The sequence below is a fragment of the Rissa tridactyla genome, chromosome Z (assembly GCF_028500815.1).
Source record: "Rissa tridactyla isolate bRisTri1 chromosome Z, bRisTri1.patW.cur.20221130, whole genome shotgun sequence".
Taxonomy (NCBI): domain Eukaryota; kingdom Metazoa; phylum Chordata; class Aves; order Charadriiformes; family Laridae; genus Rissa; species Rissa tridactyla.
This window is the reverse complement of record NC_071497.1, coordinates 68,709,176-68,723,002: the sequence shown is the minus strand read 5'-3', so window position 1 is coordinate 68,723,002 and position 13,827 is coordinate 68,709,176. Positions and strand designations below refer to the sequence as shown.

Here is a 13,827-nt window from a genome sequence, read left to right as displayed (position 1 = left end):
GCCTGGGCAGAGTCCCTGGCCACCAGCCTGGGCTCCTACAGCCGGAGCGGCTGGAGGAGGCTGTCACACTCTTAACATCACTTAACACTTGTTACATTCTCATTTTGAATCACACTCAGTGAATATGTATTATATGAGGCCTTTTCTGCCCCTGTGCGTTTGTGGACTCAGTATAAATGGGATTCGCTTTTGGATACAATGAAAATACAGGGCAGCAAAATGTGCTGAGATGCCTGCTTTATGTTTATTTGTGGTGCGGAGCATTTCAGTCCTCCACTTGCTCCTTCCAGGTTTTTGTCCAAAGCCTGATACTGGATCAGAGGAGTCTGGTGTCCTGAGGAATGTAGCAGTAGCTGCTTGGCTGCAGCTACTCAGCCAGCCGAAAATGCTCAATAGGTAGACATTTTCTTCCTTTCTTTTGCCTCCAGCTCTCGAGGGCAGGTACTCTAAATGGCCATGCTTAATTCATGTCTGTAGTTAATGGTTAGCAAATTTTTGACAAAGATTAGTATTCGTTTCCTTTGTTTCAGATCTGTATGCAGCCATTTGAAAGAGGCGTCTTGGATGCTGAGAAATCAAGCTTTCAAAAAGGAATTCTAACTTACTAAATTGCTTCTACATCTGATGCACTATTCTGTCATTACTTAATCTCTTTTTATTTCAGCTTTAATAAATATCCCAAATGTGACTGAGATAAAGAAAGACATGAACCTTGGCTTGACTCTGATACAGAACTCAAAAACAGGAGGATTTTTGGTATGTATACAAGGACTTATTCAGTACACATAGAAATTCCTGAGGAGAATAACAAAACTAGAATTCTCCACATTTTTTGATAATTCCAAGCTGAATGTATTTTATTATGCAGCATAGATTAATACATATTTTACATATTTTAAAATATCCTATCCTACTGTCATTACCTACAGTCCAAAATCAGGAAAATTACGAGTTCTCTCCGTCATCATTTATCTAAATATCCTACAAAAAGGCACATAATTAAAGGCAAGATGACATAGGCAAGAATATTTCCACCACGGACATCTTTAAAGCAGTCTTGTATAGTTCTGATTATGCTTTCAAAAGACAGTATGGGGTATCTCCTCTACCATACGCAGAGTGACTGTTCTCCTGAGATGTTAGGATTTCTAGTCATGTGGAACTGCGATATGTTTTATTTGGTTAGTGAGCTGGAGGAGGATGTGTTTGCTGTGTGTATATTCTGCAAACCACTGTCCTTGGAGCCTGTAAAACAGATGTCATAACTGAAAGGAAGTTAACACCTGTTTAATATGCTTTTTGACAATCTTAACTGTAAGCATGAAAACTGTTCCAGTGAAGGTGTATTCCAGTTTGGTGCATACATTGTAGGGATGTGCAGTAATTAACTGAAACAATAAACTACAGACAAGAGAGCTTTAAGGCTCACTTTTAAGCTTTGTATTTTTCTGTTGCATCTTCTGCAAAAGTATTGAAGTGTTTATTATCTTCATTACTACATAGCCCAGTTCAATGAAGTACTTAAAAAAAATTTCCAGCCCTTCCAGCAGCTCTCTTGGAGTTAGTAAAGTCAATCATAACTTCAAAATACAGCAACAGTGCTCTTCTTGATAGTTTGTTTGAGAAGGTATTGATTTAAAAAAATCTTATGCTGTCTCTCAGATAATACCTTTAATTACTGTTAATGCTGTCCCATGCATACCACTTCTAATCAGTGTCAGTAAGGGCAGTAATTTAAAACATCTCATGCAGAAAAATTGGTATTTTCTAGTAATACTTTACGTTCTCTCAGTCAAGAATAATTTCTTGATCCATATGTTATTGATTGATTCGCCTTAAATTGCATAAAGTAACTAAAAAAAAAAAAAGTTGAATGCCAAGACATGAACAGTTAGCCACATCTTTGGCGGCAGGAGTTCTTTTTGACATAAGAGAGTGGGGTGCTGGAGACAGGTGCTTATCTGTGGCTCAGCCTCAACAAATATCCAAAGCCCCATGACTTAGTTGTGGCAATAATTAGACAACAAGCGGAAACTAACTTCTCATAATTGCAAGCTGCTGCCAGCCAGGGCTTGGCTCTGAGGTGCTGTCTCTGGCAGGTGCCCCCTGTGGTGGGCTCTTTGTGATATGCTCAGGGCTTCCTCCTCCCAGCTCAGTGTCCTCCTCCTCCTCCCTCCTGCGGCTGCTTCTCTCTCAGCCTCCCCCGGCTTGCAGCAGCCTGTGCTGCATCCCCTGGGCTGCTTGGCTGGAGTGTGACCCAGCCTGGCGTGTTCATGCCGTAGCTCACAAGTCCCCCTGCTTCAGCGGCTTGATGCCATATTGTTGCTTCCGACAGGTATCCGAAGTAGAGGGCAGTCATTTCTACACCCTCGTTATGTTTTTCTGAGGCATGCTTAGTCCTGTTGGAAAGGTGCTTAAGAATTTCACTGGTGGTTAAGAACTGTTTTTTCTCCAGAAAGTTTCTCTCAGTTTGTTCTTGGGACAGTGCTCTGCCTTTAGTTGAAAGGAACAGCTCCCATCTCCCATGTGTAAAATCTCCCTTCTGTATTTAGCATCCCACAATTGTTCTGCTTTGTCCTAAGCTGTGATAAACAAACACTCCGTTTTTTGGCTGAAATGCACTTTTTTAAAAAATACACCTCTTTCAAATGTGAATGACCAGACCTATGCTGTATTCCACATGAGCCTTTCCAAGGCTTTCCAGATATAGTGTATTTGGTATTTCCGTGTCTCAACTGCAAGTGCTTCTTGGCACATATCTTAAGGCCGTATTTGCTTTGCCTGCTGGCTGCAGTCTTGTGGTCACCCTGCACTCAGCCAGCGCCCAATCCATCTGCTACTCTCTCTTCCACTCAGTGAACTCCCAGTTTATGTCCTTTCTTAGCGTTAGTTCTTAAGGGAAAGTCTACACCCTTTTCTAATATTCCACTTTTCAAGTTCATCAGTTCTTGATATGTGATCTCCCAGTTTCCCCCTGCATTAATGATGCATCTTAAATTTCTGACTGTAACAATGCAAGAACGTTAGAGCTTTTCCCTTTTTTAAAGTAAAGATCGGTAAAGTTTATTAGAACATTTCTACTTCTTGCTCCAAGATTAACATCACAATTTTGAGTTACCACTAATACAGAAGAAAACTAGAAAACGAGCAAGTGAGATTGATCTAAAAAGAAATTTAAATTAAAAATAAATTAAAGACTAGTAACTCTCCTCCAGCTTCATAGTTAGCAATATAGATGATTTATTTTGTCCCTCTCACCTCTGTAAATATCCATCTTTTCCAGTAAAACTAACCATGCCCCATGTAGCAGCTTAAAAGAGCACTTACCTCAAGATCAGATAACGTAGATAGACTTCCTTTATTTTGTCTAGAAAATCTGCAAGCTTGTCAAAGATGTTAAGATAGTTTGATGCAGCCTACCACTGGTGAACCAATGTGTGAAGCGATATGTGATTTAGCTCATTTTCCATTTACTTCTTTAATTACCTTTTTTTCAATATTCTTGAGAAAAGGGCAATAGTGCCGTTCACTCTCTCTTCTCTTCCTAAGTAGAGATGGTGCATTTTCTGTTTTCCAGGCTCTCCTGACTGGATAGAGCAATCAGAAAGTATATGTAACGCAGCTATCGTTTCTTTTCAGAACAGTTGGTCAGAGGTTATGTAGAGGTTGTTTTTCCCTTGAGCTCCTAACATGATTTTCTTTTAAAAAGAAAATCACCCCCACGCGGACCCCAGATATCCTCATGACAAAATACTGTCTCAGTATTTGTCTAGATACTTTTGTAAAAGTCCTTCTAATATCAGAGGTGTGGCTGTCATGCAGCCAGCTGGTTGATCCAGATGAAAATGTTTCTTTTTACAGAGATCATTTTCAGGCAAGATTATTTTCCCCGGAAGGCAATGACACAAAGCCAGGGCCAAACTTGTCCTTTTAGCTGCAGCTAAACGGGACAGTGCATGCCGTGAGGCTGCATCCTCACCGGAGATGATGAAGTTTAACTTGTAAATATTTTGTCAAAGTGAATTTCCCTTGGGAACAAGGCTTCTCAAATTAATAAATATGCGTGTGTGTGTGTGCGCGCACTGATCACAGAACTCTTCAGTCTGGTCACGCTGTTGGTGGCAATCTGACGTGTGGCAAGAGAAGCTCCTCTCTGCGTGCTCACAGGGACCTGCATGCCCATGGCTCGGATGCCACCTCCTGGTTACTGGAAGTATTTCTCTGCACGCCTGTAAGCGATATGCAAGTAGCAACCCTAGTTTCAAACCAATAGTTTGTGGAGCAGGGGGCTTGAAGCAGCACAGATTTCCTTGCGGACCAAGTCACGCTCCCTCGATGTTATAGCTGCGCATAGTGCAGAGGGGCCAGCTTGCAGAAGGAGGCACTAGGATGGTCATGAATAGAAAGTCCTTTACATAAGAAAGTCTATGAAAGGGGTTATTACACTGTCGCCGTGATTGCAAGGGGCTTGGCCTGATAACCTAAGAGGGTTTCTCTGATCCAATATGCCTGTAGTCCTGCGTATTGTGCTTTTGTATATGACATAGAGTGAGACAACTATTTGTTATTTTTATAGTTTCTTTTTTGTTGTTATTTTTAAAGACTTGTGGTCCCTTGTGGGCACAGCAGTGTGGAAGCCAATACTATGCAACAGGAGTCTGTTCTGAAATCAGTCCAAGTTTCCAGATCCTAAGAAGCTTTTCTCCTGCTGTTCAAAGTAAGGCAACATGTGCAAAACAGATTCAATTAAAAAACCATATCAAACAAAATTGAGATATGTTGTGTCGGGGACTCTTAATTTGGGATTTAAAAAAAAAAAAAAGTACATGCAAAAAGCAAAGTCCTGTAATTCACACGTAAGGACTGACAAATCGTGATCCAATGCTGATGTAAATATGGACTCGCTGCTCTGAATTCAGAGGCATTGCACCAGTGCGGGCTCAGAATCTGCGTATGCATCTATTGAGTCCTCATTCTGGCAAAACCTTCCTGATCTGAAGTGTTGCCTGTGTGAGACCTAAATATGCACCTCTGGATTTAGCCAAAGAGTTCTAAGTATATTGAGGTTGAAAGTGCATTTAATCTCCAGTTTTATTTTTGTTTTAGAGTGTTCCTCTGTCATAGATATCGTGGTGGTTTGTGATGAGTCAAACAGCATTTATCCCTGGGATGCAGTGCGGGCATTTTTGAAAAAATTTGTACAAGGCTTAGACATAGGCCTTAACAAAACCCAGGTAAGTCAAAGACATCTTTGAGAAAGACAAAAAAAAAAAAAAAAGCCAATGGCTTTTATTAGCATTTTTAAAGGAAACCAAGTGTGCTTCAGTGTAACTATAGTACCTCCCCCAAAGCCACAGATTACGCAGTTGTCCTGTAAATTTTGGTATTGAGTTTTTTATCTCACAGTTAACCTATTTTAAAAGGGATTAGTAATTTGATTCAAAACATAAACCAACTGAAGTAGATGTTTAGATTATATCTAGTGGAGTCAGATCTTTTTCATGCATTAGGTGTAAAAGTAATTAAAATGTAGTCTGTGGGGATGTGGTAAAAGTAGAACAGATTTTTTAACGGGCTTTTCATATGGCTCTTGCTTCTCAACTGCTGCATCTTTAAAATTGGACTTTCTCCTGCTTGGTTACTGTCTGATCTTTGAATTCTTTTTTCCTTTTAATTTGGTGATGGTAAGGAAAATTTTACTGCCTTTTTTTAAACATTTTCTGTCTTTACAGTTGTCCATTTTCCATAAACAGTTCTGGGAACAAAGACTGGGGCACTGGAAATCTCTCTCCCAAAGGCTGCTTTCTTCCTTGGGCAACTTTGGAAGTGAGGTGCTTAAAAGCTAGGCTTCCTGCTCAGTCCTTTCTGAACGTCACCTTTAGCATCTTCTCCACTTTTTTTCTTTCACACTAAATGTACATCTTAGCATATGTCTTTAGTTTCACCTGTATTAAAAATAAATAGGGTTTACAGTGCTGTCAAGTAACTAACCTTTAGCATTTCCTTAGAAGAGATCAGGTTGAGGTGCTGTCAGCTTGTAGAATTTTTGCTATATTCCATGTTTCCCAGAGCTCCCTGTTTTTTTGCTATCCATCAGCTCTTCCAGAAGTAACCAAGCATTTAATGCCTCCTATTTCAGATTGTTTGCATTAACATGTTGTAGTCCATAATAAATGACGTAAGGTGCAAGAGCATTTTAGCTTTCTTTGCTTTCCAAACATGTTAGTATTAATTGGTTTTGTTTGTGTTGAAAGAAAATTATAACCCCATGTGCATCTGCAGATCTTTTACTCCAACCTGACAAATAAGTAAGTGTCATGATTCTATGTAAATGATTGTAATGCGTGATGATCTAACATAATTTCTTTATTGCATAGGTGGGTTTAATTCAGTATGCTAACGATCCGCGTGTGGTGTTCAACTTGAATACATATCAAACAAAGGAAGAGGTGGTTAAAGCAATGGAGGAAACATTTCAGAAGGGAGGAGATCTAACTAATACTTTCAAAGCCATTGACAATGCGAGGTAAAACACGTCAATGGTTACTATGCAGCTGTTGTAGTTTCCCTTACAAGGCAACGGTCGGATCGTGAATTTCATTCCTACTGGGACTGCATGTGCTCAGAGCTTCTGAGGAGGATCTCTGCACCAAGCAGGACCCTTTGGTTACATTTACAGTGCACTATGCAGAACAGAACTAGCATATGTAAACTAAACTTGCTGAAACGCATGTCTTTAGCCGTTTGGGTTGAACTCTACACTAAAGTAGTTCGGGTACCTGACAGAATTGTTTGGGCTGTCACGGATGTCTGAACATGACCGTGCACTGAGGACGGTGGGCAAGCTTTTAGGAAAGATAAAAAACTGTTGAAAGAAGTAAAGTTTATCCCAGGATTCAGCGGGACCAGTAACATCCATGTTTGCAGGTCAGGGTTTGGTTGATTGCAGAGAAAATCAACTTTGATTGCAGTTTGTCACTGCAGCACCAGCAACATGAAAAATAGGAAAAATTTATAAAAAATGTACCGTGACTCTGAATTCCTATACAAACCAGGTCTGTCTCTCAATAGGAAGATGCTATTTTGCAGTTGAATCGAGGACAGGACTCTAAGCCAAAATACATGCAAAATCAAATGGCCTTGAAAATCATACTTGGGGACAGACTCAGCCTACAACGAAGTCGGTATTTGCAGTAGTATTGAGGAACCTGTTTTTATTACTCTTCCCCTTTTGTCTGACTTGGTGGGGCCAATTCCTGGCTAGTCTGGTGTTAGAAAACAATAATTCTGACAAAAAAAACCCAAACCAAACCAAACCTTTTTATTTAGACATTTATTTGTACAAAAAATATTGTTTTCCCTGAATGTACATTTCTGTCAGAAATACCATACAGTCCTACTTGGGTTTTTTAGTTGGTTTTTTTTCATTATTGTCGTTCTGCATCCTTTATTACATTTCTGATGGCTCTTTAAGCAGTAGTTTGAGAAGAAGCCATCAGGAGCATACTTGAAAAATCTTACTGCAGGTTGTTAATTTCCAAATAAAAAACACTACAGATGCACCATGTTCTAAGTCAGTGATGAACATATTCATTGCCGTATATATACCAAATACCATCCATTATAAATTGACGTGTGATAAATCCAATATTTTATAACAGACAGTATGCCTTCTCACCTGAGTCGGGAGGACGTCCGACAGCCACAAAAGTAATGGTTGTTGTGACAGACGGTGAATCACACGATGGCTCCAACTTGAAGGCAGTGATAGGTAAATGCAATGAAGACAATATAACCAGATTTGGCATCGCTGTAAGTAATACTATAATTATATATATTATTGCAGTTTTTGAAACACCATTTTGTTGTGTGTTTATGAGAGTGCATGGTCTATATATAAGCTGATATAATCCATACATTGTTACACTGGTGAGACTGAAACTATGTGAAATTAATCTTTATGAACTAGTGAAATATTGGTTGTCTTTAACTGGCTGAAAAAGCAAAAACAATATTACCAGGGCAGCTTCAGCGGTTTTCTCCTTTGCCATTCCTATATGAATGGTCCCTTGTATGGGAATACAGTCTGATAAGTGATTCAGTAGTATGAATTAAGGTAATTGTTCTTTTTAATATGTAGAATATTTACTCAAAAATACAGAAGGAAAGGAAGGAACGCCATGATTTCCTTCACTCTTATTTTTTTCTTTTTTACACAAGGTTTTGGGATACTTAATCAGGCATGAACTTGATACTAAAAACTTAATTAAAGAAATCAAAGGAATTGCTAGTCATCCAACGGAGAAGTATTTCTTTAATGTGTCATCTGAGGCTGCTCTACTGGAAGAAGCAGGAACACTTGGAGAGCGCATTTTTAGCATAGAAGGTAAAATACTCAATATCTCTGAAAAATTAGACCTGATTCTTATAGCTGATGAGCTAAGGATTTTATTTAGCTTCACCTTCGTGTAGTACTGTGAAAACGAGGGGCAGCTGGAGCTGTGGGCTGCTCCCTGGTAGGGCTCTGGTTTGCACAGGTTTCCCCATCTACTCCACCCATAATGAGCCTGAGCTTCAAGTTAGTTTCTGCAGTTTGTGGGAAATATTTCCCAGTTGGTGAAAATTTCAATCAAGTCCTGGGCTTCAGGTATCCACTGAGGGCTTGTCCATACGCATCCAAATGTACTTGGAGCTATTACAACCAGATAAGTAACGGTATCTTCGTGCTTGTCAGATTCACCTGTGTTTTCCTGTTAATGCTAAGCAACTGTGACTTTAAAAAGCAAGTCAGAAGACTAGGTTATTGATTACAGAACTGAAAAGCTACAGTAATGCAATCTGTGTGGCATTTGCCAGGTGCTGTCCGTAGCATCAGCCACAGTCCTCTGTGAACTGTTTGGAGGAAGGTGCTGTAGAGGTGGCTCAGAGGCACTTCGTATCCCCCCAAAACCCAGCTTTTTAAAGTCCAATTTTAAAGTCAAAAATGCTTGGAAGACTCGTGATCTGTCCTCAGCCCTCCCTAAGGAGCTTTTCATGGCTGCAACCTTCCTGCACTCAGCGTGAAATCTTCTCTTTCGCCTCCATCTGTTCTTTACCAGACCCGTGCTGCTAATCAAGTCAAGGGGACGGGGTGATCTCCCTCTCTTGGGTTTTATATACTCCCATTGAATTCCTATTACCTGAGTCCCATCCATCTATTTTAGGAGATATTCCTGCATGTCACAGTATTTTTTCAGGACAATTACAACAGTTTTATAAATCCTATATGATAGTAAACATTCATTTGAAAGTTGTGAATATACAGTTATTAAAGCTGCTAATTTCAGTATATTTTTAGTGCTTCCTAGGAAACATAAAAAGAGATAACCCACATTGACAACACAGTGCAGGCTGATTCCAGCCGTCTTTAGCATCTTGTGCCCTTTTTTGGAAGAGACTCATAGCATCATGTCTCCATCTTGCCAATTTGCCATTAAATCCTCCAAATATTCTATACTTTAATAACTCTTAGATTTCTGTTGCTTGGAATTATTTTAGCAGAATTGGTGGATTTGGAAAAAATATCATACAGTCCTTATATAGCTACACCCAGAGGCAGTAATATTGGATCTCTTGTGTGGGTCTATAGGGTTAACCATATGTGAATATTTGTTTTATCAGGTACAGATCAAGGTGATACTTTCCAAATGGAAATGTCACAGGTGGGCTTCAGTGCGTATTACTCACATAAAAAGGTATGTGAATTTAATTATTTACTGATACATATAGGTGTAATTACATAGACATGAATGCTTAGAAGTGCAACAAACTAATACTGATAAAACACAATGTTCATTTTTAAGATTTTTTTATAATCAGGACAATGTCAAATTATTGTCTTTTTTTTTCTTTTTAATTTGAATACCACAGAAATTCCTTCTAATAGATGCTCTAAATACCTAAAATGAAAAAAATTATACATTAATATGTGAAGTTGAGTAATATTTTCTTTCATGTAATGATTTTGAGAGGTGTTAGTCCAATTATTTCGGTGATTTCTGAGTTCATGTAGCGTGAAAAATTCAATTGCTCCAAGTTAATATTTTGTAATTGAATAACTCGGAAGAATTGAAACCATATTATAAAGCTAGTATATTTCTAGGCGGTCATTGAGATGTAAATAAAACATGTCTGAAAAGAATTTGTCTAATATTTATAAAGTTAATAATATTTATTTAAAGCATATTTCACTTAGAAATTAAAAGGAATAATAAATCAGATATATTTTTCTTGCTATTCAGTTTTAAGTTTATCTTGACCAAATAGGCCTTCTTTGTAAAATTCAAGTGTGGTTCAAGCTGTTTTCAGGAATTTCATGAAAATACAGATAGGTTGTTTCTTTCTCATAGCCCTTAAAGGTGAATGAAATAATTTTTTAAAAGTCCTCTGTATTTGCAGAAATTGAAGTTTTAATTTACCAAGCACTTGATGCTAGGAAATGGCAAAAATCAAGAAAGATTTTGTGTTGGGTTTTCTTCAGGAAAATTACATATACTATTTTTACTGCAGTTTTCTATAACACTGTCTCCATTCAGTAAAGAATGTTAATAATGTGAATAATCTAAACCATGTTTGGTTTATGTGTACAAGTCTGAGATTAAGTATTTCTGTATCACGTATTCGGTATAATAAGCCATACTAATTTGAATATCAGATTTAACTGTTCCTCAAGAACATCTCCTTACAATACACTTAAAGAATGAAATTTTGTATCTTTTTCCAACAGCTTTTGCATGCTGTCATTGGCACCTTTGTTGGCAAAAAGGATGCTTTAGCTTTTCGTTACAGTTTTATTTGATCCTCAGTCTTCTGAGGATCATGAAAGCATAAAAGCAGACTTGGCAAGCCCAACCCCAGGATGGACAGGCTTAGGAAATTATCACAGTGTTTAAATAAACCCATTTTATCTTGAGTTACAGTGCCCCAGGAGCTAAAGCAGTCACTCATGCTCTCGCAGCAGAGGGGTGATAATCCTTCTTAATAGGGCAGTAAAGTCCTGCTTGTAGGTGGTAACTGTAAGTAGCTCCAGTCAACTGCTTGCTGTCATTAGACTGCATTAAACACAGTGATGTAGGAAATTACATATGGTAATTTCAGCTTCAGTCACACTTTTTTCTGAAATATGTAGTTCTAAAATACTGGGTTTTATTTTTTAAAGGATGTTCTGCTGCTGGGTGCTGTTGGGGCCTATGACTGGAGTGGAACAGTAGTTCAGGAGTCTTCGGAGAGCATCACCACCTTTCCAAGCCATGTGTTTGAGAAAATTCTACAAGACAGAAATCATAGCTCTTACCTAGGTACAAAAATACAAATCTGGAAGTGTATGAAACCCTTATTAAGATATTAAAGAGCTTGGGAAATTCTGCTCTAGCCAGACTCCTGTTAAGAACCTATTCGAGAAAATGGAAAGAATTTTGCATCCCAAAAGATTTTATTTAATGGTCAACAGTTCATTGCATGAAATCTTTGAAATCCTTATTGTGATATAAGCTGAATCAGGCTTTGTCACAGCGACGTAAGAAGTCATGGGATTTGAAAAGGCTGCTTAGTGTATCTTACTGATCATTATGGGTACCTTCTGTCGTAGTATTTGCATGTACTTCCCAATTACATGTGGATCAGAAGTTGATTGGCTTGCTGTTGTTTCAACTATGCTCACTCTTTTCTTGGTTTTTTCCAGTTCGGTTTATAGTTTTAAGACTATTGCTGCAGTTTAGCAGAGGTCTTATTTATAACCCCAATATATTTTCTGATGCGTGTTTTTCTGATGTGCTCCTCACATGGAGCTTGCCAAAGACCTGCATATTCTGCCCAGTCACTGGGATTTTGTTGTTTAGTTTGAACTATAGTCTTTATAAATGATGATTTTGTTTTCTTCTGTTAAAATAAATTTGCTGTAATTAAACCACAGAAATGTAAAATATGTAGTAATGCTAGCTTTATAGTGCTAATACATGTTTAAAATATTTGCAGGTATTAAAAGATGTTTCCTGAAAGCAAATAATGTTAGAATAATGGGAATGAGGATTAAAATCTTGAAAGAAGTTCAATCAACCTAAGCCCTTCAGCTGACAAGCTATTAATATAGCCTGTTGTATTCAGCCAGTACACTGGGCTGTGGTTTAGTGAGCTGTGGGAAAATGCACTGCAAGCTTTGCAGAAGCTAGGTGTTCCTTCCCAGTTTGAAGGCTGGCCCAAATGTTCATGTCATATTTCTCTTTATTTCTTCATTCCAAGGATACTCTTTGCACTCTTTTTCCTATCGCCTTCATAAGCGTGACGTTTTTGTGGTCTGCATTTTACTCAATAGGCTAAACTATTGTCCGTGCTATTCTGCAAACCTGCTTCAACTTGATCTGGGTGTCGTTGTTCTCTCCAGAAGACTATCACAAATTTTATGCATATGCGACAGCTTAACTTCCCATCTGGAAGCATCATTCTCTGCAACTAACGTACCAGATTAACTCATTCTCTGTGCCTTTATGGATAACCAACTGACGACTTGTAGTTGATGGTCTCTCACACATGTAAATGTTGGCTTCTCTCCCCAGGTTATTCTGTTGCTGTTCTCTCAACTCAGAGCTCCGTTTATTTTGTTGCTGGTGCACCAAGATCCAACTACACTGGCAGAGTAGTGGTTTATGATGTTGACAGCGATGGTAATATCACAATTGTGCAGTCCCAGAGAGGCGAGCAGGCACGTATATTTTGGTCATGGATGCAGATTTTGCAGGCATCTGTTTTTATCGACACAAAAGTAAATCGCAATGCATTTGTTCTGAAAATTCCTCTTTCTTGCAATGCATTTAGGATCCACTTGAACTCTTCTCTGCTCCTAGACTATTTCAATGAGGTTAACTGCAATTCTTAAACAGTATTTTAGGAAGTCATCCAATTAGTGGTAAAAGATAATATACAAAGCTACTTAGTGTAACATGAGGTGGCAATGTGCACAGCCCAGAAGGCCAGCCATATCCTGGGCTACAACATAAGAATCGTGGCCAGCAGGCCAAGGGAGGTGATTCTGCCCCTCTGCTCTGTCTGGTGAGACCCCACCCGGAATACTGTGTCCAGCTCTGGGGCCCCCAACATAAGAAGGACATGGACCTGTTGGAACAGATCCAAAGGAGAGCCACAAAGATGATCAGAGGGCTGGAGCACCTCTCCTATGAAGACAGGCTGAGAGAGTTGGGGTTGTTCAGCCTGGAGAAGAGAAGGCTCCAGGAAGACCTTATAGCAGCCTTCCAGTAGCTGAAGGGGGCCTACAGGAAAGATGGGGAGGGACTTTTTACAAGGTCATGTTGTGATAGGACAAGGGGTAATGGCTTCAAACTGAAAGAGAGTAGATTTAGATTAGGTATTAGGAAGAAATTCTTTATTGTGAGGGTGGTGAGGAAGTGGAACAGGTTGTCCAGGGAAGCTGTGGATGCTCCATCCCTGGAGGTGTTCAAGGCCAGGCTGGATGGGGCTTTGAGCAGCCTGGTCTAGTGGGAGGTGTCCCTGCCCAGGGCAGGGGGTTGGAACTAGATGATCCCTTTAAGGTCCCTTCCAACCTAAACCATTCTATGATTCTGTCAACACTTCTAGTTGGGAGATACTCAGTGAACTCCACGCTGCCTGAGAAGTTGTGAAGTAGATGACATCAAGAGAGATTTGGACGCTTATTCTCTTTTTCTCCCCTTGGAAAAGAGCGGCGAGTTTAGGTGGCTTTGGTTTTGTTTGTAAGACAAATCTGAGAGTAAATCAGAGATTGTGTAGTTTCATGTGCACAGTTTAATATAAAAAAGT

At 39.1% G+C, this 13,827-nt stretch overlaps 1 protein-coding gene across 1 annotated transcript in view; it reads left to right on the top strand.

Annotated features, from left to right (window-relative positions):
- ITGA2 (integrin subunit alpha 2) overlaps positions 1-13,827 on the top strand; it is a 68,430-nt gene that overhangs the window by 27,738 nt on the left and 26,865 nt on the right. Inside the window, exons 4-12 of the mRNA XM_054187081.1 lie at positions 665-756; positions 4,603-4,717; positions 5,107-5,234; positions 6,378-6,526; positions 7,662-7,812; positions 8,221-8,386; positions 9,661-9,734; positions 11,198-11,336; positions 12,591-12,736. Of these exons, the coding sequence (XP_054043056.1) occupies positions 665-756; positions 4,603-4,717; positions 5,107-5,234; positions 6,378-6,526; positions 7,662-7,812; positions 8,221-8,386; positions 9,661-9,734; positions 11,198-11,336; positions 12,591-12,736 (1,160 nt within the window). The remainder of the gene's footprint in view (positions 1-664; positions 757-4,602; positions 4,718-5,106; positions 5,235-6,377; positions 6,527-7,661; positions 7,813-8,220; positions 8,387-9,660; positions 9,735-11,197; positions 11,337-12,590; positions 12,737-13,827) is intronic.